Source organism: Rattus norvegicus, chromosome 13 (assembly GCF_036323735.1).
Source record: "Rattus norvegicus strain BN/NHsdMcwi chromosome 13, GRCr8, whole genome shotgun sequence".
NCBI lineage: Eukaryota > Metazoa > Chordata > Mammalia > Rodentia > Muridae > Rattus > Rattus norvegicus.
In genome coordinates, this window is record NC_086031.1 from 80,310,487 (window position 1) to 80,336,689 (window position 26,203).

The following is a 26,203-nucleotide window of genomic DNA, read 5'->3' on the forward strand; positions in this document are numbered from 1 at the left end:
ACCTTGTTGGAGGAAGTGTGTCACTGTGGGGTTGGGCTTTGAGGCCCTCTTCCTAGCCACGTGGGAGCCAGTCTTCTCCTGTGTGCCTTCCTTCAGAACAAGATGTAAAACTTTCAGCTCCTCTAGTACCATGCCTGCCTGGAGGTTGCCATTCTCCTGCCTAGATATTAATGGATTGAACCTCTGAACCTGAAAGCCAGCACTAATTAAATGTTTTCCTTTAACAGAGTTGCTTGGTTATGGTGTCTTTTCATGGCAATGGAAACCTTAACTAAGTCACATATGCCTTGGGAAGTGCATTTACCCACTCTTTCAGTCTTTCTTTCTTTTTATTTATTTTAAATTTTTAAATTTATTTTGGGATGATACAGGGTCTCATTTGTACCGTAAGCTGGCCTTAAACTCTTGGCCCTCCTGCCTTTGCCTCTCAGACACTGGAATTAGAGGCCCAGCTTCAACTTTAATTTTTAAGAAATAAAATATGCTAGGCTATTCTCAAACTATTCCCAAAGAGATCCTTCTGCCTCAGCTTCTTGTGCTAAACCTGTCTTATTCTACCTTCTTCCCCCATCTGGGAATGTGTCAAACCCACTAGCTACTCCAGTAACTAAATTCTGGTGATCTGTTCCTAGGCTTCATCCTGGGCGGTTGACCCTAGGTGGCTGGCTTTGGCTTTTATTGTTGTTTGGAAGTTCTAGTTTAGTTAGTTAGTTTACAGTGCTTTGTTTAAACTCAGGGCCTTGTGTTCTGCCAGGCAATCACCTTATCCCTGAGCTATACTCTCAATCCCAGATTTGCCTAGGTGATTGCCCTTAGATTAATTCCTCCTCCCAAATGTGTAAAGGAGTAAACCTAAGGCTTTGTGTATAAGCAAGTGTTTGACCAGTGAGCTACATGCCCAGTGTTGAAATATTGTTGGGTTTCCTTATTATTTTGTTTTCCGAGGCCGTCTCGATTAGCCCAGTTGTCCTCAGACCTTCTCTGTGTCAAAGGATGACCTTGAACTGCCTGTGCTCTAGCCTCCACCTTCAATTACCCACACACATATTGGATCCAAGGCACATGCAGTACATATGCATTGACCAGTGCATGTGTGAACGAGGGGATGAAGAACAGATAGGTACAACATAAATAGATGTATAGAAACTCACAGGAAGGTTGAGGACAAGTAGGAGTCAGAGACACTCTGTGTCCTGTCTCACGGGTGTTTGGAAGATGGCAGGTGGGAACTGGTGGCCAGGGCAAAAAGATGCCTAGGTTCTTAGCATTGCTGCCCAGAGATTGGGAAGTGGTATGCCACTACCCCAGTATGGCTTTTGTTAGGCTTCTTGTTTAGTTTTGCTTTGTTTTGTTTTTGAGACGGGTTCTTGTCCTGTTGCCCAGGTTGACCTTGAACTTTGTGGCTCAGGCTGAAGCAGTCTTTCCACCTCAGCTCCTCTAGTGCTAGGGCCACAGGCACAAGCACCACACTTGATTTGGATGAGTCATCATCCCATGGATGCCATGCTCTCAATTTTCCTAGGGCTCTCACAATATTTAATATTAGTTTTGCTTCTGTTCCCCCAAACCACCATCCTCAGACCCCTTTGCCAGTTTCCTTCCCTTTCCTTAACTTTTGGGAATGTCAGAGTGATATCCTTGACTTCCTCGTCTTCTCCATTCAATTCTTCCCAAAGCATTCAATTCACACCAAGTTTCCATATGAGTGCAGCACTATGAAGTCTACAGTGCAAAATTCAAGATAAAATCCACAAGTAACAACCTTCCAGGTTTCAAAGCATTTTAAATTAATCCTGGTACCAAGCCACATGCAACCAAATGTAGAGAAGCCGACAACCCATAAGAAGTCTTCTGTGCATTTCCCTTGGCCCTTTTGTCCATTGGTGTCCCGGGGTCTCCCCAGGAAACTGTAAGGAATACTGCACCCCAACCCAGGGAATGGGAACAAGAAGACTTCTGTCTCTAGCACTGCTGAGCCTGCCCTCTCCCTCTGCCCTCTTAGACTTCCTAAGGCTTGCCTGCATGCTGGAGTCTGATCCTGAACTCGAGTTGTCTCTACAAAAGTATGTGATGGAAATCATTTTGAAGCAGGTATTTTCATAATCCAATGTGTTCTATTTTGAGGTGGCAGGAATCTCTTCAATAGCAAGAGAGACAAAATAATAAACGGAACACAGAAGCTAGTAAAATGTTTCTAAATAAAAAAATACTTTATGTTGGCTCACATTACTTTAAGGAGAAGTGACAGTGACCCTAGAATACAGACTCAGGTTGCCCTGAATACCATGTTCCAACATGGAGAATCTTTCATGGGCATAGAACAAAAGACAGTCTGTTATAAGTCAAGATATTTTCAAGTCTATTGGTGGGAATGTCAGATAGAGGGGAAGATGGCAAGGTGGGTAAATCTGTGTCAGGTCTCATGTTGTCTGATGTTCTTAGTTTGGGGGTTTCTAGGAGCTATAGGATCTGTTAAATTAACACATTCTGAGGGATTCACTTCATAAATGAAAAGATGTTAGGAAGGACTCAGCATATAGGCCATGGATAACTTTTAAGAAGAGGTCTACAGATAGCACAAGATCTGGGTCTGTAGCAGTCCAAAACTCTCTACAAGCATGAAGTTCTAGTCACTCAGTTAATCATCCTTGAAGAATCTTTAAACATGGCTTTTCTTTTCTGGGAATTTCATTTCACATTCTCCGTGTATAAGTGACTTAAAATTTTTATGCAAATCAGAATATTAAAAAATTGGGGGGGGGTAAGCTGTGTGATGATAGCTCACATCTTTAATCCCAGAACTTGGAAGGCAGAGGCAGGTAGATCTTTGAGTTCAAGACCAACCTGATCTACAGAGCAAATTCCAGATCAGCCAGGGCTCCACAGAGAAACCCTGTCTTGAAAAAACAAAAACAAAAACAAAACGAGATAGAAAAAGAAAAATATTAAGGAAAGTGTGTGACTCAATGGTAGAGTTTGCCTTGCCTATTTAAGGCTCTGGGTCCTATCTCTAGCTTTGCTAAATCATAGTGAGAAGGAAAGGGAAGGGAAGGGAAGGGGAGGGGGAGGGGAGGGAAGGGAAGAAGGGACACAGAGATACAGAGACAGGGACACAGGGATAGGACAGGAGACAGGATAGACAAAGGGAAGGGGAAAGGGAAGGAAAAGGAGGAGGGAGGAAGGAGAAGAAGAGGAGGGGGTCAATATGGAGGAGGAGAAGGAGGGTCACAGTTAACAAAGTCATTATTCATAAGCACACTGTGGTACCAAGAAAAAAACTTGTGGTGCCAGTGGCCAGTGTCTGGCCCAGTGTCTCCAGGTTCTTGGAATCTTACTCAAACCATGGACATAAGTACACACAGATTTGCAACGTAGCTCAGAAACTTTCATCAGAGTAAAGCGAAAGCACAGATCAGAATATGCTTCATTACAAATAGCAGGCCACATGAGTGAAAGAGTACCCAAGGGCTCTGGCTATTGTTTGGGGCTCCCTTTTATGGGGTTCAAAAGAAAGAGGAGTTTGATTGCTAAGGGGTGATATAGGTGGTTCTCTAATTTGATTGCCAAATTGGGTTACGTCACCGTTACTGCACAAATATCTGCTCATAGGGCCTCTGACTTTAATCACGCGCATGCCCAATAGTGCATAGGCATAAGATGGTAAATAGTGGATGCTCCCTAAGGGTTCACTTGAAGGGCACAGTTGATAGTTTATAAGGGGAGAAAAAGCTTAACCCATTGTTTGGTGTAGAGTTAAGTCTTAGTTACTATTCTATTGCTGTGATAAAACTCTATGACCAAAGCAACTTATAGAAGAGAAAGAGTTTGTTTGAGGCTTACAGTCTCAGAGAGTCAGAGTCTATGATGGCAGAGAAGAGGTGGCAGGCAGTAAGTGGCTGGAGCAGCAGCTAAGAACTCACATCTCGAGAACTACAATGAGGCAGAAAACACACTGGGAATGCCATGGACTTTTGAATCCCCAAAGCCCACCCCCTGCCAGGTGGCACAGCTCCTCCAACAAGGCCATACCTCCTAATCCTTCCCAAATAGTTCCACCAATTGGGAATTATTCAAACATGAACCTATGTCAGTCATTCTCATTTTTTTAAAAAAAAACTATTGCATTAATGTAGTTCAATGCACATGGCTTCTTGGTTGCTAGCCATATTGTTTAGAGTTGTGTGTGTGTGTGTGTGTGTGTGTGTGTGTGTGTGTGTGTGTGTGTGTGTGTGTGTGTTATTCAGGTAAGGGTCTCTGGCTGCCCTGAGCATTGTTAGTAGTTTATATAGAACCCAAACTAAGTAGAATCCTGGATTGCTAAGCTATTCCCTATGCTTGCCTGTCTTGCATTGCCTTATATAACCAAATTAGAGCTGTTGAAAACATAACAATGTAAGTTGCTTGTGCTTATAATCCTGAAATTGGAAAGCCAAGGATTACAGTGAGTTCCAGGCAAGCCTGGGCTACAGACCGAGACCATCTCAAAAAAACAAACAAACAAAAGACTGAGACATCTCAAAAAAACAAACAAACAAACAAACAAACAAAAAACCCCAACAACAAAATAAAAACCTTGGGTCATGGTGGTACACACCTATAATCCTAGCACTTGGAAGTGGAGGCAGGAGGATCAGAAGTCATCTTAGAATATTAGCAATCTCAGCCAGCCTGAGCTACAAATCTTCAAACCAATAACCAACCAATGAAACAAATAAACAGCAGCAGCAACAACAACAAAACCCAACATTTATTCTGGGCCTGGTGATAAACACCTATAGTCCTGAAAGGATAGCCTGAGAATTTACAGAGGGCCTTCCTCAAGAAAAGAAAGAAAGAATGAATGATAGGAAGGAAGGAAGGAAGGAAGGAAGGAAGGAAGGAAGGAAGGAAGGGTGTGTTGAATGGTAGAACATTTGCTTAGTGTGCTCAAGGATCTATGCTCAATCCCCAGTCTAATGAACAAAAATCTACAGTTACTCTTTTTAGTTTTGTTTTTGAGGCAGGCTGTCACTAAGTTGCCCAGGTGTCTTTGAACTCAATCTTCAGTCTCGGAAGGCATTAGACTTGTGATCCTTTTGAGTTGCTGGATTATGATGCTGCTTTTAATAGTCATTTAAAAGGGCAGTAACCCTCAAGTACAAGCATACGAGACTGCCCCTAAATGTAGCTCACTAGTGTCTACTACTAGGGCCTGTAATTGTCCAAGAGAAAGTCGATCCTACAACCTTCCCTACCTCAATAGTTAGACCCCAGTAGCTACTGCCCAGATCGTTGCCTACAAGAAGCAGGTATAAGATAAACTCATGAGTTGGTGAGGAATTGTGGGTAGAAATAATGAATACTGTTAAAGAAGTATGTCTGGGGTGGGGAACTGAAAAAGCTGGAAGGCAAATCTTGGAAGATTTCATCAAGGCATGTCCTAGCATGTAAAGGGCATCCTCAGAGATGCTGTGGTTCTGTTTTCTCAACCAAACTGAGAACATGTCGTTTAATGGGATAATTTTTGTTAAAGATTATTTGTAAATGTATTTGAAAAACATCATTACAATCATTAGACATAAATCACACCGTCTTTTATGAAAAGAATACATTTAAACGAACCTGATCCTGGGCTAGGCTGGACAGTTAGAAAGTGTGGCGACTTAATCCCTGTGCCAATTCCTGCTTCTTCTGTAAGACACATTTCACATTATCAGTGGAGAATCTGATACTTTTGTATTATTTGGACAAAAAGGAGCATGACTATCCCCCACTGATTTGCAAAGCACTCCATTTAATGAAATTTGAGATGGATGACTGGCAGGGATAATTCGGAAATTCTTTCTTCTCCATATGCTTCTCACAGGATGGGGGTGTAGAAAAAGAGGGAATCTAAATCAAACAATAAAACAAAATACACTACCCCAAAAGATGCATGCATTACAGGGAATGTTGGGATCCAGAGTTGGGTTTTAACTTGCTACTTTCTGTTTGCATAACCTTGGGGAAATTGTGTTACTTCTCCATGTGTCTGCTATTAAATTTGTAAAACAAGAGCACTAATGCTAGGTTTTGAACTTCTGTCTGAAAATAGTGGGGTAGAATCTAAAAATATCCCAGAAGGCTGCAGGCTATGAAAGTACAAGGTGAAACTATATAAAAGATTATTTTTCTATCCTACTTTAAAAATAAGAAATCGAAGACAGTAGTAGTTCTTAATGTGAGTCCATGTCGGCACGAGGGATTTGGTTGTTAGGTAATGTAGCAGTTGCTAGCCAAATTAGCGAATATGTAGTGGTGTGTGTGTGTGTGTGTGTGTGTGTGTGTGTGTGTGTGTGTGTGTGGTGTGTGTGTGTGTGTGTGTGTGTGTGTGTGTGTGTGTGTGTGTGTGTGTTTGCTTGGTTGGTCGTTTCAATGGAAGAGATTTGAATAATGGGTTCTAACCATCTTCTCATTTTCCCGTGGGCTGGCCCTGTCCTGTGGCTTGTACCTCACGCTGTGATAGCTTCAGTTGCTGCTGAAGGCTTTCTTCCTAGTACAGACTTTGGGTATGGGCTGGAGTGGTGCTGAAAGGTTTTCCTGCCTGGGCTGCACACTGCAGAAAGCTGCCCTCTGATTGCAGATTGATGACAAGCAGCTTCGGGGCTATTTATCTGAGCTTCGTCCTGTGACGATCGTGTTTGTGAACTTGATGTTTAAAGAGCAAGACAAAGCAGAAGTCATAGGATCAGCCATCCAAGCTGCCTGTGTGCACATCACTTCCGTCTTGAAGGTCTTCCGAGGCCAGATCAATAAGGTCTTCATGTTTGATAAGGTAAGTACGAACTACAGAACGGGAAACCTCCAGTAGTACAAGGTTAGCACGCAAGTCCAAGGATGCCGGTGAGGTGAGGGAACAGACGATGTGATATTCAATGTAGAGTCTTTGTAACAGCATATACATAGCCAACATGACAGGTGGTCCTCTCAACATTTTACCTACATTCACTAATTAGAGCCTTGGGGTTACTCTTTATCTCACCATGCAACTCTGTCTGTTTTGGAACTCCCTCTATAGGCCAGACTGGCCTTGAATCAGGGCTCTGCCTCCCAAGTGCTGGGGTTAAAGGTGTGTGACACGATGCCTGGCTATGATTCCACTTTTTAAAAATCATATCTTATTTTATATGTGCATAAGTGTATGGGCAAATGTGTGCCAAGGGGTGCATGTAGAGGTCAGAGGACAATTTTCAGTAGTTGCTTCTTTTCTCCCCCCCCTCCCTCCCTCTCTGACTCATGCACACACACTACGACTGTTTAAAAGGAGAGTCTTGCTGTCCTGGAACTTTTTATGTAGGCCAGGCTTTTCTGGAACTCACAGAGACCCACTGGCCTCTGCTTCATCATCCTACTGGATCTAAAGGTGAGCCATCTTGACAGGTTCTGTTCCCAACCTGGTGTCATAACTTCCACTCTGTTGTGCCTCTTAGACTTAAATGTCTCACCTCAGAGCCCAAGGCCTGGTCTACAGAAAAGAGCAGACACAAGCACACACACAAGCAGTGTACAGGAGCTATCTCTGCAGGGAAGAGAAGCACTTAGCGAAGACAGAGCTGCCGTACGGAAGTTACCCAGTTTACCAATCATCAGGCAGATGCAGCAGGACACCAGCATGAAACCTGATTCTGAAAGGAACACTTGCTGTGGCATCCCTTGGTTAGGCCTTCTGGCTGGTGCAGACTGAAAGTGCATTTGCTGACTCTCACTTACAGGGCTGCTCCTTCCTCTGTGTCTTCGGTTTCCCTGGGGAAAAGGCCCCTGACGAGATCACTCACGCTTTGGAAAGTGCCGTGGATATATTCGACTTCTGCTCTCAGGTCCACAAAATCCGGTGAGTGTCAACCCTGATCTTATCCAGTAGTTCCCGGGCTGTCTTAAAGGAACGGAGAGGATGGGGGTACAGGAAGCTGGGATGGAGAGAAAGAGTGAATACCTTGGTTTGTGCTCACGAAGTCTTTCCTTTATATCGCTCAGGTATATGTAACTGTCCTGGACTGAGCGCGAAAGAGGTGTTCATTTGAAACAGCTGCTCCTCTCCTGCCTATCTTACTTCCCCAGCCTTCCACATTTTCTATGCGCCTCATCTTTTTTGTTGTTGTTGTTTTTGTAAATACTCATTGTTAATCTCTTTCCATGCATGGCGTCAGTACTGTCTCCATCGGCGTCGCCAGTGGGATTGTCTTCTGTGGGATCGTTGGACACACTGTGAGACACGAGTACACAGGTGTGTAGAGCTGACCTAGTTTCACTGGACTTCCAACAAATGGAGCTTTGTGGGAGGGGTTTTTAAAAAGAGGTGAGCTATGGAGACAGGGGCTTAGTCCTTGGAGAGTTTATACTCTTTCCTGGTGGAGTAAAGCCACATTGCTTTGGTCATTGACAGTGTCATGCCTCAGTGTGTGTGTGTGTGTGTGTGTGTGTGTGTGTGTGTGACAGTGTCATGCCTGCAGTGTGTGTGTGACAGTGTCATGCCTACAGTGTGTGTGTATGACAGTGTCATGCCTGCAGTGTGTGTGTGTGTGTATGTGACAGTGTCATGCCTGCAGTGTGTGTGTGACAGTGTCATGCCTACAGTGTGTGTGTGTGTGTGTGACAGTGTCATGCCTGCAGTGTGTATGTGTGACAGTGTCATGCCTGCAGTGTGTGTGTGTGACAGTGCCATGCCTGCAGTGTGTGTGTGTGTGACAGTGCCATGCCTGCAGTGTGTGTGTATGACAGTGTCATGCCTGCAGTGTGTGTGTGTATGTGTGTGTGTGTGACAGTGTCATGCCTGCCGTGTGTGTGTGACAGTGTCATGCCTGCAGTGTGTGTGTGTATGTGTGTGTGTGTGACAGTGTCATGCCTGCAGTGTGTGTGTGTGACAATGTCATGCCTGCAGTGTGTGTGACAGTGTCATGCCTGCAGTGTGTGTGTGTGTGACAGTGTCATGCCTGCAGTGTGTGTGTGACAGTGTCATGCCTGCAGTGTGTGTGTGTGTGTGACAGTGCCATGCCTGCAGTGTGTGTGTGTGTATGTGTGTGTGTGACAGTGTCATGCCTGCAGTGTGTGTGACAGTGCCATGCCTGCAGTGTGTGTGTGTGTGACAGTGTCATGCCTGCAGTGTGTGTATGTGACAGTGTCATGCCTGCAGTGTGTGTATGTGACAGTGTCATGCCTGCAGTGTGTGTGTGTGTGTGTGTGTGACAGTGTCATGCCTGCAGTGTGTGTGTGTGTGTGTGACAGTGCCATGCCTGCAGTGTGTGTGTGTGACAGTGTCATGCCTGCAGTGTTTCTGGTACCATGGACGAGTATAGGAAATAGGAAGTTATTTTTCCAGCACCCACATGGTGGATCGCAACCATATGTAACTCCACTCTCAGTTGATCTGAGTGACCTCTTCTGACCTCTGATGGTGCCATACATACATGCAAACAAAGCACTCAAACATAGAAATAATAAAATACATAAAGTGAATTTTTTACTTACTTTCATTGTTGTCTTAGAGACAGGGTTTCTCTGTGCCCTGGCTGTCCTGGAACTCTCTCTGTAGGCCAGGGTGGCTTCAAACTCAAGAGATCTGCCAGCCACTGCCTCTCAAAAATATTTTTTTCAAGTATGAACTCATTGGATATTTTCAGAATCCTTGGCCTGTTGGCCCCAGAATCCCCAAGAACCAGGTCTGATTACTCACTGAGATGATTTAATTGTAAAAGAGGTGAGAGGTGGTGAAGTAAGACAAGGCTTTATTCAAGGTAACCACAGCAAAAAGAACAGGGGAACTGACACCTTACCCCTCCTCAGGGTGTTGATGGGAGATACAGGAATATACAGAGGGGGAGCAAAAGGAAGGGGGCAAGAAACACACGAGGGCAGGCAGAACCGACCAAATCATGCCGTGTACATTGGTCTCTTGGGAAATGGTTACTTCTAGATCCCTATACTGGAACGATCTCCTGCAGAGCTCAGCGTTCCTGACATTTGAGAAAAAATCGAGGGGGAGAAATGACTCAAAGAGAAAGTTATGTTATGACAGGAACTGATGTGTTTGATTTTTTTGTCCCCATTACAAAATCCCCTGGAAATAGCCTGAAGGAGACATTATGGTTTGCACGTTAAATGTCCCCCTAGGCTCATGGGCTTGGACACTTGGTCTCCTGCTGTTTTGGGAGGCTGTGGGACCTTTAGAACTATGACCTACCTAGCAGAAATGGACCATTAGGAGGCCCAGCAATAGAGTGATACCATGTCTCAAAACAAAAGAAAAGCATAGCTAGATATATGGTGGTATCTTTAATCCCAGCACTCCAGAGGCAGGTGGATCTCTGTGAGTTGGAGACCAGCCTGGTCTACAGAGTGAGTTCCAGGACAGTCTGGGTTGTTACACAGAGAAACCCTGTCTCAAAAAAACAAAACATCCCTTCCCCCCAAATAAAAGAAAAATAAACACGCACTAAGACAGAAACTTTGCTACTGGCAGAGTTAACCATTGACGATCGTTTGAAATAGGCCCTGTCATGTGTCATTCATGACAGGCAGAAGAAATAAAGGGAAAAGGTCATTTGGGGGAGTCTCCCTAAGCTACACGGAGTTTAACAGCTTTCGTGTGTTGTTTTGTTTTGCTTCTGTTTGTTTTTTCTCTTCTTGGACTTTCTCGCCTATTGCAGTCATTGGCCAAAAGGTCAATATTGCTGCCAGGATGATGATGTATTACCCAGGCATCGTGACCTGCGACTCTGTCACATACGATGGCAGCAACCTGCCAGCCTACTTTTTTAAAGAGCTTCCAAAGAAAGTCATGAAAGGAGTTGCGGATCCCGGACCAGTGTATCAGTGTCTGGGCCTCAATGAGAAAGTGTGAGTGTGGGTATTAACTGTTATATATTTATTTTATTTTATTTAGTAAAGGGGGTGGTTTTGATAGCAAACAATTGGTTCTCTATTTGAGATTCAAAACCATTTCATGAAGCTGAAATCTATATCTTCCCAGACCTGGCTCTCCCTGGGTCCTCCTGGGTCCAGACTTTAAACATCCTCCATCTTTCTCCATTCTACTGATATTATAGCAAGATGAAAGTTCATTCTTCACATAGGCTTGAGAGGCTAAGGGCACTTCTTCAGATCAGTGAGTCCCCTGATTTCAGTACAGACAGACAGACAGATCTGGTCACCATCTTAGTACTGACTGATTATGTTAACTGTAAGCCCAACATGAAGAAAATTAAGAGGATAAGATATTGTTCCAGGGTCTTTGCTGAAGCCCAGCTTAGATGTATAGATATCTCTTTGGGCTTAAAGTTGTTCAGCCAGGTGGCAGGGGCACATGCCTTTAATCCCAGCACCCAGGAGGCAGGGGCAGGCAGATTTCTAAGTCAGCCTGGTCTACAGAGAGAGTTCCAGGCCAGCCAGAGCTACACAGAGAAACTCTGTTTTGAAAAACAGAGAGAGGGAGAGAGAGGGAGAGAGAGAGAGAGAGAGAGAGAGAGAGAGAGAGAGAGAGAGAGAGAGGAAGAAAAGAAAGGAAGAAAGACCAGTAGCTTCTAATCAGTTCTTGCTAACATTCAAATTCAGATTTTTTTCCCAGTTCATCCCTTTGTGCACACCCTCACTGGGCTTGTATGATGGCTGCTATCTCACTACTCTGCCCAACTCATCTTTAAAATATAGCTCAGGAGTCTTCTTCTCTGTGAGGGTGAGGGTGAGGGTGGCATTCCCATCCCCAACTAGACCTGGGATCCCTTTCCACCGTTGGGTAACTACAGCACAGACTCCCAGTAGACTGTCTTCTCTCAGACTCTTCAGTGACTGGTTCTAGAGATGGATCCCAGGGCCTCGTTCATGCTAAGCGTATGCTGTACCTACAGAGTATACACCAGTTTATGTCACAGTGACCGACTGGCTACACTTCCCTAGCACCGCCCTGTGAGCACAGGGAGACTGAGAACCGATTATCTTGTTTTCACTCTTTTATCCCCAGTGTCAGGCACACAGTAGGTCTCCAACAATGATGAGTCAATGAGTGGTGCATGAATGAACCACCCGGACACAGACAACTGTTACTCCAGGAGCAAACTAGACCCTAGGTCTTGAAAGAGTCAGTCGCCAACGGCTACAGTTGATTCAGACACTTCTTTCTCTTCTCTTCGAGTTCCTGGGGCTCCACACCCTGCTTAGCACACAACAGCTCATCGTTAAGTAGTGACTGAGGAAGCGAAAGGGTAGCAATAATGTTTTGGTGAGCACTTGTTAAATGCACATTCTATCTCAATATATACTATTTTTATTATGATCGACTGCAGGATTATGTCTCCATTTTGTAAACTGAAATGCTATTAAGTGACTCACCCAGGGTCTCTCTAGTAAAGCCAGGGAGCCAAGATTCAAACTGCCATCGTAACACAGGTAACCTCACAGGCAAACCTCAGAGGCACAAGACAACAGACATCAGCAAACATTTTTTTTTTGGTAGTACCGGATCAAACCGCTCACCTTGTTTATGCTCGGCCTTTAGTTACACCCCAGCACAATTAACAGGCTTTGTCTTGGGTTTTTATGTTTTTGGGGCTTTTTTCCCCAGAAAATTACGGGACATTATTGATAGTGATCAGCTGGACTGATCTCACACCACTTATTCATGTGCCTGGGCTTCAGCAGGTCATTGGCTGATCCAAGGTGGCACTGGCTGAGACAGCAGGGTCAACTGGGCTTCCAGAGATCAGTTTGGTTCTGCATGCCTCCTCGTCTTCCACCAGGCATCTTGACACAGTAATATGTGAAGAACGAGCGAGGCCCAGCTGGATCACGCACAACATTTCTCAAGCCTCTCTCTCCTGTCGGCCGACTTCTGGTGGGCCAGAGCATTCATTAAAGTCACAGCAGGAAGTCAGTGCCAAGCTAGATGACAAGGGGTGCAGGTCCAGGCAGGGTAATGAAATGGGTCACTCCATGCAGTCATCTCACAGGCTCCAAAGCCTGAAGTCTTCTTGTGTTTTCTGGGCCACCCCTCCAGACGGAGAAAAAAGCATAGAGACACATATGCAGCTCTGAACAGGGCTTGGTTTCTGCCTTGAAGCTTTTGTATTAGATTAGCTGTATGTAGCACAGGAGATCTGATAGGTGCCACCAGAGAGTATGACAAAGTCTCGAGGCAGAACACAAAGTAGCGAGGCAGAACACAGAAGAGAATGATCCGAGTGAAATTCACTCTGAAAGGCACATGCACCCCTGGCTTGTATTTAGACACTGCCACCCCTAGCTAGCTACGGGTTGTTGGGCACGTTTCTGCAATCAGTTCACTCGTTTGTAAAATGGACATTAGGTGATACTTTTTTTCTCCCTGGTTTCTGTTTGTTTGATTGTTTGTTTGTTTAAGTTGGTTGGTTGAGTTTTGTGGGTTCTTTTTGGTAGTACTGGGGGACTGAACCTAAGGCATCAAGTATGTTAGGTAAACGTCCTCCCACTTGGTTACAGCTCTAACGCAGGGGTCATTCTGCTTAATAACGTTTTTGTCAGAATAAAGGTACTGGTTTTTTTAAAAAAAAAGACAAGCAGTGAATCACTTAGAACTATACAAAACACATAACAAGCACTTTGAAGATATTCAGCAGTTCATATAATCTTTCCAGCAGACTCTGCAGCACATCTGAGATTGTTGGGGTCCACCCCCCAACCCACACACACACCCCACCTCCAAAGGGTTCTTGTCTCCCAACGCAAGCACGATAGTCATTTGCTAAATAGTATGCCAGCCACTACAGTAATAGCTAGCACAGAAGTTGCTTGGACTCTGTTACAAGGAGACCAGATCTTTTCCCCTCTTGGTGTCTGCAACCAGGGAATAGAGGCTCGTTAGAGATTTTTTTTAAGGCTTAAGAAGTCACTTTTGCTCTCAGTGTTTCTGCTTTGAATCTAACGTCTTTTCTCTCTCTCTCTCTCTTCAGCATGTTTGGTATGGCCTATCTCATCTGCAACAGATATGAGGGCTACCCTTTGCTGGGTAGGTAGTGAGCCTCGATTTGAACCTTTCTCTGTTTTTGGTTTTGGCTTTCTTTTTCAAAGGGGTGGGGAGCAACCAGAGACTAATTCAGGGCCTTGTGCCTATTGCGCAAGCTCTCGCTTCCTAGAACTTTATCGGACTCTAGCAAGACACGGAGAAAAGGGCAGCAATGGAAAGCATGCATCCCAATGAATTCTGACAAAATGAAAGTCAAAGGTCAGAGAAATAGCACAATGGCTAAAATGTCTGCCATGGAAGCTTGAGGACCTGAGTTCAAATCTCCAGGGCCCACATACAAAGCTGGCTTGGCTGCATCCTTCTGTAACTCTAGCACTGGTGGGGTGGAAACAGATGGATTCCCGCTAGCTGGGGAGTCTAGCCAGTGGCTAGAGATCCTGTCTCAGAGATAAGGTCAGAGACACCTACTGTTAACCTCTGGTCTCCATACCCTTGAGCACATGTACACCTACTTCTATACACGTATACACCACGTGTGCACATATATATGCATGCACAAGAGAGAGGAAAAAAAGCCTGCATTAGAAATCCTCACGCATACCTTCCTGCTTCCTCCTTTTCCCCAGTCCCAGGGCTTCTAACATTCTTCGTTATTTATGCTTACTTTAAAACCCACATAAAGCTGGACATGGTGGCATGCAGATTTAGTTCCAGCACTCAAGAGGCAGAGGCAGGTAGATGTCTGTGAGTTTGTGGTCAGCCTGGTCTACATAAGAATTCTAGGGACTACATAGAGAGACCTGGTCTTAAAAAGCAAGCAAACAAACTTAAACAAACAAACAGCTTAAACCCAGCACGATGACTTTCCAGCTATCCAGGAGGCAGAGGTGGGAGGATCTCTGGAACCCAGGAGTTTAGGCCACCCTGGGTAACTTACTTCTCGCTTAGACACACACGGAAAGAGCATCATTTATGCTCAGGGAGCTGTGCTGTACAAATACTGTAATAGTGTCTGTGCAGGAGGGAGTAGAGGGACAGAACGTTCAAGAGATGCGGAGACATGAGGACATGGCCAGGGTCGTGGCTTATGCTGTGGGAAAAGGGAAGAAGAAAGCACCAGAGCTGAACGGGGCAGAAGAGGGAGACACTGTGTCTGCGCTCCCCACGCAGAGGAAACACTGCTAGCGCCTGGCTCCCTCCTTTACTCTGACTCCCTAAGATCTGGCCCTTCCTTCTGCGTCTGGCCCCTCTGCCTCCTTTTTGTTTGTTTTATCACCTGAGTCTTCCCTAGGAACACTGGCAGGCATTTATGGTCCAACCACCTCCTGCACTGAGGACACCTCTCCGCTCTCCCTGCTTCTCCCTGTCCCCAAACAGCATCCTTCCCTCCACTAGGACGGAATCTTGGACTCTCTTCCCCACCCCTTTGGAAAGAAAACAACAATAACAACAAAAAATAAGATACCAGCTACTGAGGACGAGGCTTTAGACAGCAGGGAAGGGACTGAAGGGGAAGAGCTTAGGATAGTCCAGGAAAAGTTCACAAATCCCTGAGAAGAAAGCATGGTTCAAAAGTGGAGGGTGGTGTCTCCTGCCACCCTGCCCCTACCCTGGTCACTGTCCAAGGGGCTTCAGCACAACAGGATAAGATAGTTGTAGGGTCAGCTGGCAGGGAGAAAAGAAGGGTAGGAGAAATGGAGTGATTTCCCTTCTAGAATGTACTTCGCCCTCCTTTCTGTCTGGAGGCTCCTTGATTGATGGAGAATAGTGAGCAGCTGAATTTCGTTTCCCTGTACCTACCTCTTCCCTGTCGTATGGGGGCCCAGAAGCACAAAAATGAACACACAGGACAACACCTCTGTACACCTTCTTTCATTCACTCGTGTGTTCTGACGTGGATCCGTGCTGTGGTCTGTCTATAAATCACCCTTGAATGTTACTCTTCTGCGTGCCGGTTTACGAACGCACCAGTCATTTTTCCTGGTATCTAAGATTTGGGTTATCTCCAGGCCCCTACAGACAGTGTTGCCGTAAGCATTCTTACACAAGTCTTTGTAATAGACATTTTATAGTAGAAGAGGAATAGCCTGGGGCAAATCCTGTAAGCCCAGCCCTAAGGAGGCCAAGCAAGAAGAATGCCACAGTGCAGGACACCATCCCAAACCACCACAACCAACAATAGCAAAGAAGATAAAATCATGCATATGCATTTTGTCTAGTATGTATGGAAAGGTACATATATGCACACCTATGTATGCACAAGTGAAATCGTCAGAACAGAGGGTATAATTTTGATAGATGATGCCATCACCCTTCATCTTTGCCAACAGTCACCTTGGTTAGTCTTTATGACTTTATGACTTTATGACACATGTGGAGTACGTAGCGGTCCCTTATTGTAGTTTCCCTTTATCATTGCTCAGATGTGGCTGAGGTCCTTTTGGGCTATTTAACCCATCTTTTTTTGTTTTTTGTGGGTTTTTTTTGTTTTGTTTTGTTTTTTGTTTTTTGTTTTTGTTTTTTTTTTTGTTTTTTTTGTTTTTTTTTGGGGTTTTTTTGTTTTTTTTTTTTGGTTTTTTTTTTTGTTTTTTTTTGTTTTTTTTTTTTTTTTTTTTGGAGCTGAGGACCAAACCCAGGGCCTTGCGCTTGCTAGGCAAGCGCTCTACCACTGAGCTAAATCCCCAACCCCTAACCCATCTTTTACATAAAATGATTACACACATTTCTCTACTTTGTCATTTGGGCTAGGATTTTTTTTTTTCTCCCTCGAGACAGAGTCTGTCTTGTACTTTTGTTGTGGTCACTGCTGTTGGGATAAAATCTGTACAATTCAAGTCCAAGGTGGCTTTAAATTAGCTATCTGCCTGAGGACAACCTTGAACTCGTGACCCTCTTGTCTCTACCGCTGGAGTACTGCTATTCCAAGCCTGTGCCACCACAGTAGGTTTCTCTTTCTCTTTAAACAAGGAACCCTGCACAAATTGCTATGCCACCTATGTACAGGGTCCCTGCTAGTTATCTCTTCAGCATCCATTTTCAGCTGTTTGCTTAAGGCATTTATTTAATGAACAGAAATTTTAACTGCGATGTAATTCAATTTATCCTTCTTTTTTTGTTTTAAACCCGTGTTCCTCTGTGTGCTATTGAAGAAATCTTTCTTCATCCATATGTTTGGAGAAGTATTTCCTAGCTTTTTTTCCAGAAATTCTGTTTTACCTTTTGTATTCATGTGTATAAGGGCTTAGGGGTGTGGTTCAGAGGAGAGTGTGTGTTTAACGTGCACAATGCTTAGCATGCACAAGGTTCAATCCTCTGTCACCCACAAAACCACGTTCATCTACAATCTATGTGGAAGTGATGCAGTTGGGATTTGGTGGCTGGGACCTTCTCAAAGCTAATTTACATTGGAGCTGGAAGCAATGGAAAGAAGGCAACAGTGTTTTTTGGAGAAAAGGAGGCTATAGATTTTGAAGACGGGATATTTGGAGTAGCCCTTGCTGTTCTCTTTTATTAGATTTAACATCCCTGGAAGACGTATTGAAAGTTAAATCCTAGCCACAACGGTGTCAGGGGGTCTAAGGCTCTGCCCTTCCTTCGGAACAGTGGTTTTTACTTACGGGTCTCCACCCCTTTGGCAAACCTCTATCCAGGAATATTTACATTATGATTCGTAACAGTGGCAAAATTGCAGTTGTGAAGTACCAATGAAAGTAATCTTGATGGTTGGGGGAGGGGAATGGATCGTACACAACACGAGGTACTGCATTAAAGGGCCATAGCGAGAGGAAAGTTGAGATGCATTGCTTTGGAAGTGTGTTAGGCCAGAATCCCAGGGTCTGCTAAGCCTGAAGGAGCTCAGTCATTCCCAAGCTGTAAAACAAAGCACTCAGGCCAACAAAAACCCTCCACAGAGACACAGGCTTCCAACAATCACACCCAGCAAGCCAAGACTCCCACACTCATAATGCCAGAGAAGATGGAGAGCATCCCTCCCCCGCTCCCCAAGAGGCCCGTTTCCCACCCCCAAGAAGCGATTATAGTGACGATTCAAAGTAGGAGGAGTCCTAGACTGTCCGTTACCTTAGAGTGCGTGCGGTGATTGGCAGACCGTCCTCAGTCTGATCCAGGTGATGAGCCAATCTCTTTAGGCCATATTCCACACACAGGGCCGGGTAAAAACCAGGTTCACACTTTTCCTCAAAGCAGTAGCCAAAGCGGAATTGTAGGAGACCAGCAATATGGGAAATGCTCTTCCTTGGTAAGAGTTCCTGTCCCAAAAATTTCTGACAGAGGGCAACAAAATTACCAGGGAAAATAAATGCTAGGGTAAAAAAACTGCATATGACAGTCGTTGTAGTAGGATTTTTTTAAATCATTTTTTTGTTGTTTTTGATTTCAAAGACAGAGTCTCATGTTGCCCAGGCTGGCCTTGAACTTGCTGTGTAGCCAAGGCTATTCTTGAGCTCCTAAATCTCCTGCCACCTACTCCCAAGGGCTGGAGTTACAAGAATGCACGGACATGTCCAGCTAGGACTTGGTTTGGATAGAAACACGATGCATATATTTGAAGATAAGGTGACTTAAAACTCACATTAGAATCCAATGAAAGACAGTACGCGTTCCATAGAACCAGAAGAGAGAAGCTAGAGGATTTTACTACGTGGCCCTTTGACTCCCATCTTCTAAGCCTAGGCTTCTCAGAGGAGAGCTCACAACACTGAAGTTCAGATGCAGTTTTGCAAAGGGTACTTTTCCTTCAAGAGAGTCAACAGAGTGTGCAGGGTGGTTTCTGTTAAACCATACCCAGAACCTCACTTTGCCAGGCAAAATACACACCTCCTTTATCTAGGACACTTTTACCTGTTATCATCTCCTATTTCAGCAAAGACATTAGAGGCACTTGAACATGCAGGCACTGTACCCAGAGATAACAAAATCGACCTCATCTGTCCAGCGCAGAGACTAGGAATGACCCAAGTGAGCCCATGGCTGTGAAAGTCCAGTATTTCCAGGTCCTTCACGCTCGCCCGGGGTTTTGGAAGATTGTGGGCTGAGTATCAGATTTCAGCCTGGGCCTCCTACTGCATACATTTTAAGGCATCAAAGGGAAAAAAAAGTGATAGGGTTGTCAACCAGAACAGGTTTTTTTTTTATATTGTTCTTTTTCCTCCTACGTTTTCCATATTTTTCTACAGTGAGCATGTGTTAGTTGTATAATCTAGTCTGCTAAAGGAAACAGAGAAAAAGCATCTATTTTAAGGTTAGAGATCCTTGGTTCGATTCCTGGTTGTATAATCTATGCAAATCTCAAGTTCCGTGCAGCATACTTAAACGGAATGGTGATGAGCTTACACATACTTTCCCTTGAGAGCAGAGGTAGATTTTAGTGGTAAAGCATTTGGCTAGCATTCCAGAGGTTCTGGGTTCCATCCCTGGCCCGATGGGGCCGACCGAGTGAGGACAATGACAAAAGAACTTTCCCTCACAGCTTACAGAAATAAACTTTCAAAATCACCTTGCCAACTAAAGCTTTAAAAAAAAAGATTTAAAAACTTTTAAAAATACATAGAGCTTTAAGAAACATCATGAACCGAGTCAGGCATAGTGGCACACGCCTGTAACACTAGCACTTGGGAGGTAGAAGCAGGAGGTACAGGGGTTCAAGATCATCCTTAGCTACATAGCAACTTGGAGGCCAGCCAGCCTCAGCTACAAGAAACAAAGAACAAAACCACAAAGGGAAGAAGCCCCATGAGCAATGTCATGGAAATTCTAAAGACCTTCTTAGAAAGGGTATCACTGCGTGCCTTTTAAAATATATTTCTAAACTATTTTTTGTTAATGTTCCTTTTTCAAAAAAACAACAGGTCGTGTTAGGGAGATCGACTATTTCATGTCTACTATGAAGGACTTTCTGATGACGAACTGCAGCCGAGTTCTAATGTATGAAGGATTGCCAGGATATGGGAAAAGCCAGGTACTTATGGAAATCGAGTATCTGGCCTCCCAGCATGAGAACCATAGGTGAGTGTCTTGAAGTCATGTTTCTTGTGATCTCAGGAAATGCTGGCACCCTTGAAAGAGTTGCATTTGTTTGTCTTCTCCCTTGTATAACTCGCCTGACATGAACTAGCTAAGTACAGTTGTTGGAGAGGCAGACCTTGTAGCTGAAGAGGTATTTAATGATAAAGCGGTTCAAACTAAGAGACAGGGAAATGGCGGCACTGGTTTCTGCAAATCCCAATTTAATATCAGGGCAAGCTCAGAGACTTCAGAACTTCCTGCCTAACCCCAATGGATAGTCAGGTTGAAACATTCACAGAGCTGTGGCAGGCAGGGTTGAAGTCTGTCTGGGGACCAGACTGTAGTGCTTATTTTGCTAATTATGTTAATCAGGGCATTGCTGCTTATGTTAATCGGGGGTTGCTGGTTTAAACCCTTTAGTTTGGAGAGCGGGGCTAAGGAATGCTGGGCCACTAGGTGTTCCATCCAGAGGGCAGTTAGTGTGCTTACCTCAGACTGTTCATCTGTCTTCACACAAGAAGCGCCACACATGGGATGAGCGGCTTGCCACTCTGAGGGAGTGGACTGTATAGGAATGATGACCAAGATGATGACAACAGTGCCTCGTGTCTTTCCCACCTAACCTAAAGGGTATATGAGGTGGATATGCCTGCTATCTTTTTTATTTCATTTTATTTTTTCCGGAGCTGAGGACCGAACTCAGGGCCTTGCGCTTGCTAGGCAAGCGCTCTACCATTGAGCTAAATCCCCAACCCCCATGCCTGCTATCTTATTTGATTCGTTTCATTATTTATTAAATCCCTACTACGTTCCAAGAACTGCTAAGTGCTGTGTTAGTAACAAGCTACCACAATCTGGGTGAGTTAACCAACAGAAAGAGTTAAGAGTCTGATCTAGGTGTCACCAGGATTGGTACCCTCACAGAACTAAGAAAACAAAGTCCTTTTCTTCTCTCCTAGCTTCTAGTGCCAATGTTCGGTGCTCCTTGGCTTGTAGATATATAGGCAGAGGCCTGTTCATGGAACCCTGGCTAGCCTTTACTTCCTCTTACTTCCACATCATCGTGAATGCCGAGATTCCAGGTGTGCACCATCACACCTGGTTCAAATGATAGTTTCATCTTGCTTGACTGCACTATTCCCAAACAAGGTTGCTTTCTGTGGTAGTCAGAACTCACACTGAGTTTTGGAGAGCCACTGGGCAATGCCCTGAATATGAGGGCCTTATGATCCCTACTTTCAAGGAGCTGAGAAGAGAGAAGGCTGTAACCAGGAAAAGGCAATGTGGCAGGGGCAGTGGCAGAGACAAACAAGCAGTAGAATGGCAGAAACACAAAGAACAGAGGTACATAACTCAAACTCAGGGCATCAGGAACGTCGTCCAAGAGGCCAAAGCTAGGATTTGACTTACAAAAACTGTGACTGGTGATATCAATCCCTGGATGAGCAAGAAAGCAAAGTCCTGGAGAGTAGACACAGCCCTGGCCGTAGAAGGAACCCCTGTTTACTTGGTGGTGGTAAAGGGTAGATGGCTAGGCAGAGAAGGGTTAGCTATGAGAGAATGAGGCTTTGGTGACTCTGTATGTCACACAAAATAGGCCATGGGAACCCTGGATTAAACAAGAAAATGCTGCAAGATCTGTTCTTTTTGTTGTTGCTGATGCTGTTGCTGTTGCTGTTGCTGATGCTGTTGCTGATGCTGTTGCTGATGTTGCTGTTGCTGATGCTGTTGCTGTTGCTGATGATGTTGCTGATGCCGATGCTGTTGCTGCTGCTGCTGCTGCTGCTGATGTTGTTGCTGTTGCTGTTGCTGTTGCTGATGTTGTTGCTGATGCTGATGCTGATGCTGTTGCTGCTGCTGCTGCTGCTGCTGCTGTTGCTGTTGCTGTTGCTGTTGCTGATGTTGTTGCTGTTGCTGTTGCTGTTGCTGATGTTGTTGCTGATGCTGATGCTGATGCTGTTGCTGCTGCTGCTGCTGCTGCTGCTGATGCTGTTGCTGCTGCTGATGTTGTTGCTGTTGCTGTTGCTGTTGCTGATGTTGTTGCTGATGCTGATGCTGATGCTGTTGCTGCTGCTGCTGCTGCTGCTGCTGTTGCTGTTGCTGTTGCTGTTGCTGATGTTGTTGCTGATGCTGATGCTGTTGCTGATGCTGATGCTGATGCTGATGCTGTTGCTGATGTTGTTGCTGTTGCTATTGCTGTTGCTGTTGCTGCTGCTGTTGTTGCTGTTGCTGTTGCTGCTGCTGCTGCTGCTGCTGCTGCTGCTGCTGCTGCTATTGTTGTTGTTGTTCAAACTTTGGTCTGCTTTGGGTAGTACTAGGGAGCGAACTCCAGGCTTCACGCATGCCAGGCAAAGGACAAGGACAGGTCTGAGTTTAAGGCTCTGGCCTGGGTGCTGGGCATCAACAGCAAATCTAGGAAGGAAAAGACCTCCAGGTTAATATGGCCGTATGAAGAAGGGTGGGTTACCAGAAGCAGGACTAAAGAACAGCTCGATAAATCTCTGTCCTCACGGCCGAGTGTAAGAACTCAGAACTTTCTCCCAGCCTCTGTTAGTTCCAGGAACTGGACTTGAAACGGTCTCCTGATTCTCCACTGTCTTATGAACAGGGCTGTTGCTATTGCACTGACTAAGATCAGCTTCCATCAAAATTTTTACACTATCCAGATACTCATGGCTAACGTACTAGGTCTGGATACTTGTAAACATTACAAAGAACGACAGACCAATCTTCAAAATAGAGTCAAGACGCTGTTGGATGATAAATACCACTGTCTCCTTAACGACATCTTCCATGTTCAGGTAACTAGCGCGTGTGAGACTCCTGCAAAAACATAGCTATGGGCCACACACAGCAACTCCTGCCTGAAGCTCTGCGACTTAATGTGTCTTTAACCTTTGGTCCCAGTCAGGGTTATTATCGCTGTGATGAAACTCCATGACCAAAAGCAAGCTGGGGGGAAAGGGTTTGTTTGGCTTACACTTCCACATCACCGTTCATAATCCATACTTGGCAGCTGATAATCAACCACTGCCTGTAACACAGGGATCCAATGTCCTCTTCTGACCTCTGTGGGTACCTGCACTCCCATGCACAAACTCACACATAAATACATAAAAATAAACATAGCCAAAAATAAATCATTAAACCCTCTCAGTCGTGGGGTTACAGAAATGGCTCAGTTAGTTGTTAAGAGCACTTGCTTCTCTTGTAGAGGACCTGGGTTCAGTTCCCAGCACCCAAATGCTGACTCACAAACTCCAGTTCCAGAAGATCTAGTAGCATCTTCTGACCTCTGTGGGCAGCAGGCATGCACATGATACACCTCCCTACACACAGCAGTACACTCAGACACATGAGATAAAAAGAAAAAGATTGAAGAATGTTTTTAATCACTTGACTGAGACTTACTTCGAGTGCTAAAGACTTTCAGGCAAACCTAAATGATAATTTGATGCCTTACAACACAGAAACATTTAACATAAGATTTTGGGGCTCTAGATAATGAACCTAGGACAGACTAAGCAACACACATTTTTGAAATTTACATGTATTTATTTAGTTAGTTACAGAAGCTAAGGGTGGACTTGGGACCTCGCACATGCTAAGCATCTGCTCTGCCCTGAGCTGTACGCACAGCCTCTGTAACACGTTCCTGTGAGATAACAGACGTATCTAAATTACCATATTCCGGAAAGTCCAAATGGCCACTCGGTGTTCTGCATGTTTGTTACCTTTCCCTCATAGCTGCACTGTCCTATCCTGGGTGACCTAGGGCAGGAAGTCACCCATTCCCAAACTCGATGGCAAATGTAGACAGTGTGTCTGTTTTCCTTCCTGTTATACTCTGTGGTGTAGAGGTTCCAGGCTGGAGGCAAGGCACTGTGGGACATAACACTTGAGCACCCCAAGCTTCAGGACAGTTGAAGGGGTTTGCTGGGAGTCCCCTTGCTCTCTCCTTCTGTTCAACCCTCTCACTCTCCGTACAGTTCCCCGTTTCCCGGGAGATGTCCAGGATGAGCAAGATAAGAAAGCAGAAGCAACTGGAAGCTCTGTTTATGAAGATCCTGGAGCAAGTAAGAGGCACCTGTCAAGTCACCTGGGGAGGAAACTACGCCAAAGGCCACAGAGCCAGGGGCTCACATTCTACCAGCAAAGTGTTTGCAAGCATGTGAAAGCCATACCCTAAAGTGCTTACTTCTCCCATCTTTCTGAACGTGAGCTGAGTCTGTTCAGAATTTAAATATGGAGGGGTTGGAGAGATGACTCTGTTCTTAGGAGCTTTGGCAGCTCTTGCAAAAAACTCGAGTTCAGTTCCCAGCATCCATAAGATCTGCTACTCATCCAGCTTTTGTGGACACTTTTGTTCATGCATGCGCGCGCACACACACACACACACACACACACACACACACACACACACACACACTTAAAAATAAAATCTTCCCAGGAAATGCTAGTACAAGCCTTTAATCCCAGCACTTGGGAGGCAGAGTTAGCTGGATCTCTGAGTTCAAGGCCAGCCAGGTCCACAGAGCAAGTTCTAGAACAGCCAGGGCTACACAGAGAAACCTTGTCTCAAAAAACCAAAATAAATAATAGATAAATAGATAGATAGATGGATAGATAGATAGATAGAGAGATAGATAGATAGATAGATAGATAGGTAGATAGATGAGACAGAAGACAAAGGACAGAAGACATACAGACAAAATCTTAAGAAAATAAAATAATTTATATGTGCACACATATATACAAGCATACATACATATACACATAGATATGTGCACACACACACACACACACACACACACACACACACACACATCCAGCACAGTGACACACACATGTTCCTAGAACCTGAGAAACTGAGGCAGGAAGCTTGTGCATTTATAGTTATGGCATGTCTCCAACACCTGGCGTGTGCATGACCCTAATAGATACACACTAAGTACTTAACGAGCGGGTGAATGATTCAGATTAGTTGCAGTCTGTACAAAAAAAAAGATACATAATCTACTTAAAGTGTAACGCATACCAGAGTTCAAACCAAAATAACATAATCCTCCAAGTAGGGTCAGAGGCGGCTCCGTCTCCATCACACTACCTACCCAGGGTGTTTGGTAATTGTATGTTGCAGAACAAATACCGTATCCCTGGAATCATTTATTATTTGCCAGTAAATTAAGATGAGTTTTGGTCGACCCATCCATTACTTCTATGTTATGAACATGGTTTTGTGCTTTGCTTTGCTTTTTTAAATTTTTTTTTATTTTATGGATACTTCCACGACCTTATTTATCTCACAAATTATCTCTCTTTTTTAAAAGTAAGAGGGATGGCTCAGCGGTTAAGAGCACTCACTGCTCTTCCAGAGGTCCTGAGTTCAAATCCCAGCAACCACATGGTGGCTGGCAACTGTCTGTAATGGGATCTGATGCCCTCTTCTGTTGTGTCTGAAGACAGCTATAGTATAGTATAGTATAGTATAGTACAGTATAGTATAGTATAGTATAGTATATATAGTATAGTATATAGTATACCCATATATAAAATAAATAAATAAATCTTTTAAAAGTAAGAATCCAACCCAGGGATTTAGACATATTAAAACTGCACTTTACCACTGAACTATACTCTACGGTTTTTCTTTGTTTTTAAAAGGAGTCTTTTGTAGCTCAGGCTGACCCTGGGCTTGTGCCATAGATAGGGAAGGGTAGCCTTGAATTCCTGATCCTCATGCCTCCAACTACCAAGCGGTGTGTGCCACATCTGGCTTTAGTGTATTTTGTTTTCTTTCTTCCTCCCTTCCTTCCTTCCTCCCTCCCTCCCTCCCTCCCTTCTTCCTTCCTTCCTCCCTCCCTCCCTCCCTTCTTCCTTCCTCCCTCCCTCCCTCCCTCCCTTCTTCCTCCCTCCCTCCCTCCCTCCCTTCTTCCTCCCTCCCTCCCTCCCTCCCTCCCTCCCTTCTTTCTTCCTTCCTCCCTCCCTCCCTCCCTTCTTCCTCCCTCCCTCCCTCCCTTCTTCCTTCCTTCCTCCCTCCCTCCCTCCCTCCCTTCTTCCTTCCTTCCTTCCTTCCTCCCTCCCTCCCTCCCTTCTTCCTTCCTTCCTCCCTCCCTCCCTCCCTCCCTCCCTTCTTCCTTCCTCCCTCCCTCCCTCCCTCCCTTCTTCCTCCCTCCCTCCCTCTCTTCTTCCTTTCTTCCTCCCTCCCTCCCTCCCTCCCTCTCTTCTTCC

General features: G+C 44.8%; 1 protein-coding gene across 12 annotated transcripts in view; it reads left to right on the top strand.

Annotated features, from left to right (window-relative positions):
• The window catches only part of Adcy10 (adenylate cyclase 10), an 86,345-nt gene that overhangs the window by 29,892 nt on the left and 30,250 nt on the right, over positions 1-26,203 (top strand). For 6 of the 12 annotated variants that reach the window (XM_063272564.1, XM_008769677.4, XM_008769678.4 and 3 more), the window contains 9 exon segments: positions 2,003-2,091; positions 6,602-6,793; positions 7,731-7,849; positions 8,166-8,242; positions 10,662-10,851; positions 13,935-13,990; positions 19,816-19,972; positions 22,581-22,773; positions 23,962-24,048. In XM_063272564.1, coding sequence (XP_063128634.1) covers positions 2,003-2,091; positions 6,602-6,793; positions 7,731-7,849; positions 8,166-8,242; positions 10,662-10,851; positions 13,935-13,990; positions 19,816-19,972; positions 22,581-22,773; positions 23,962-24,048 — 1,160 coding nt within the window. 12 annotated transcript variants of the gene reach the window in all.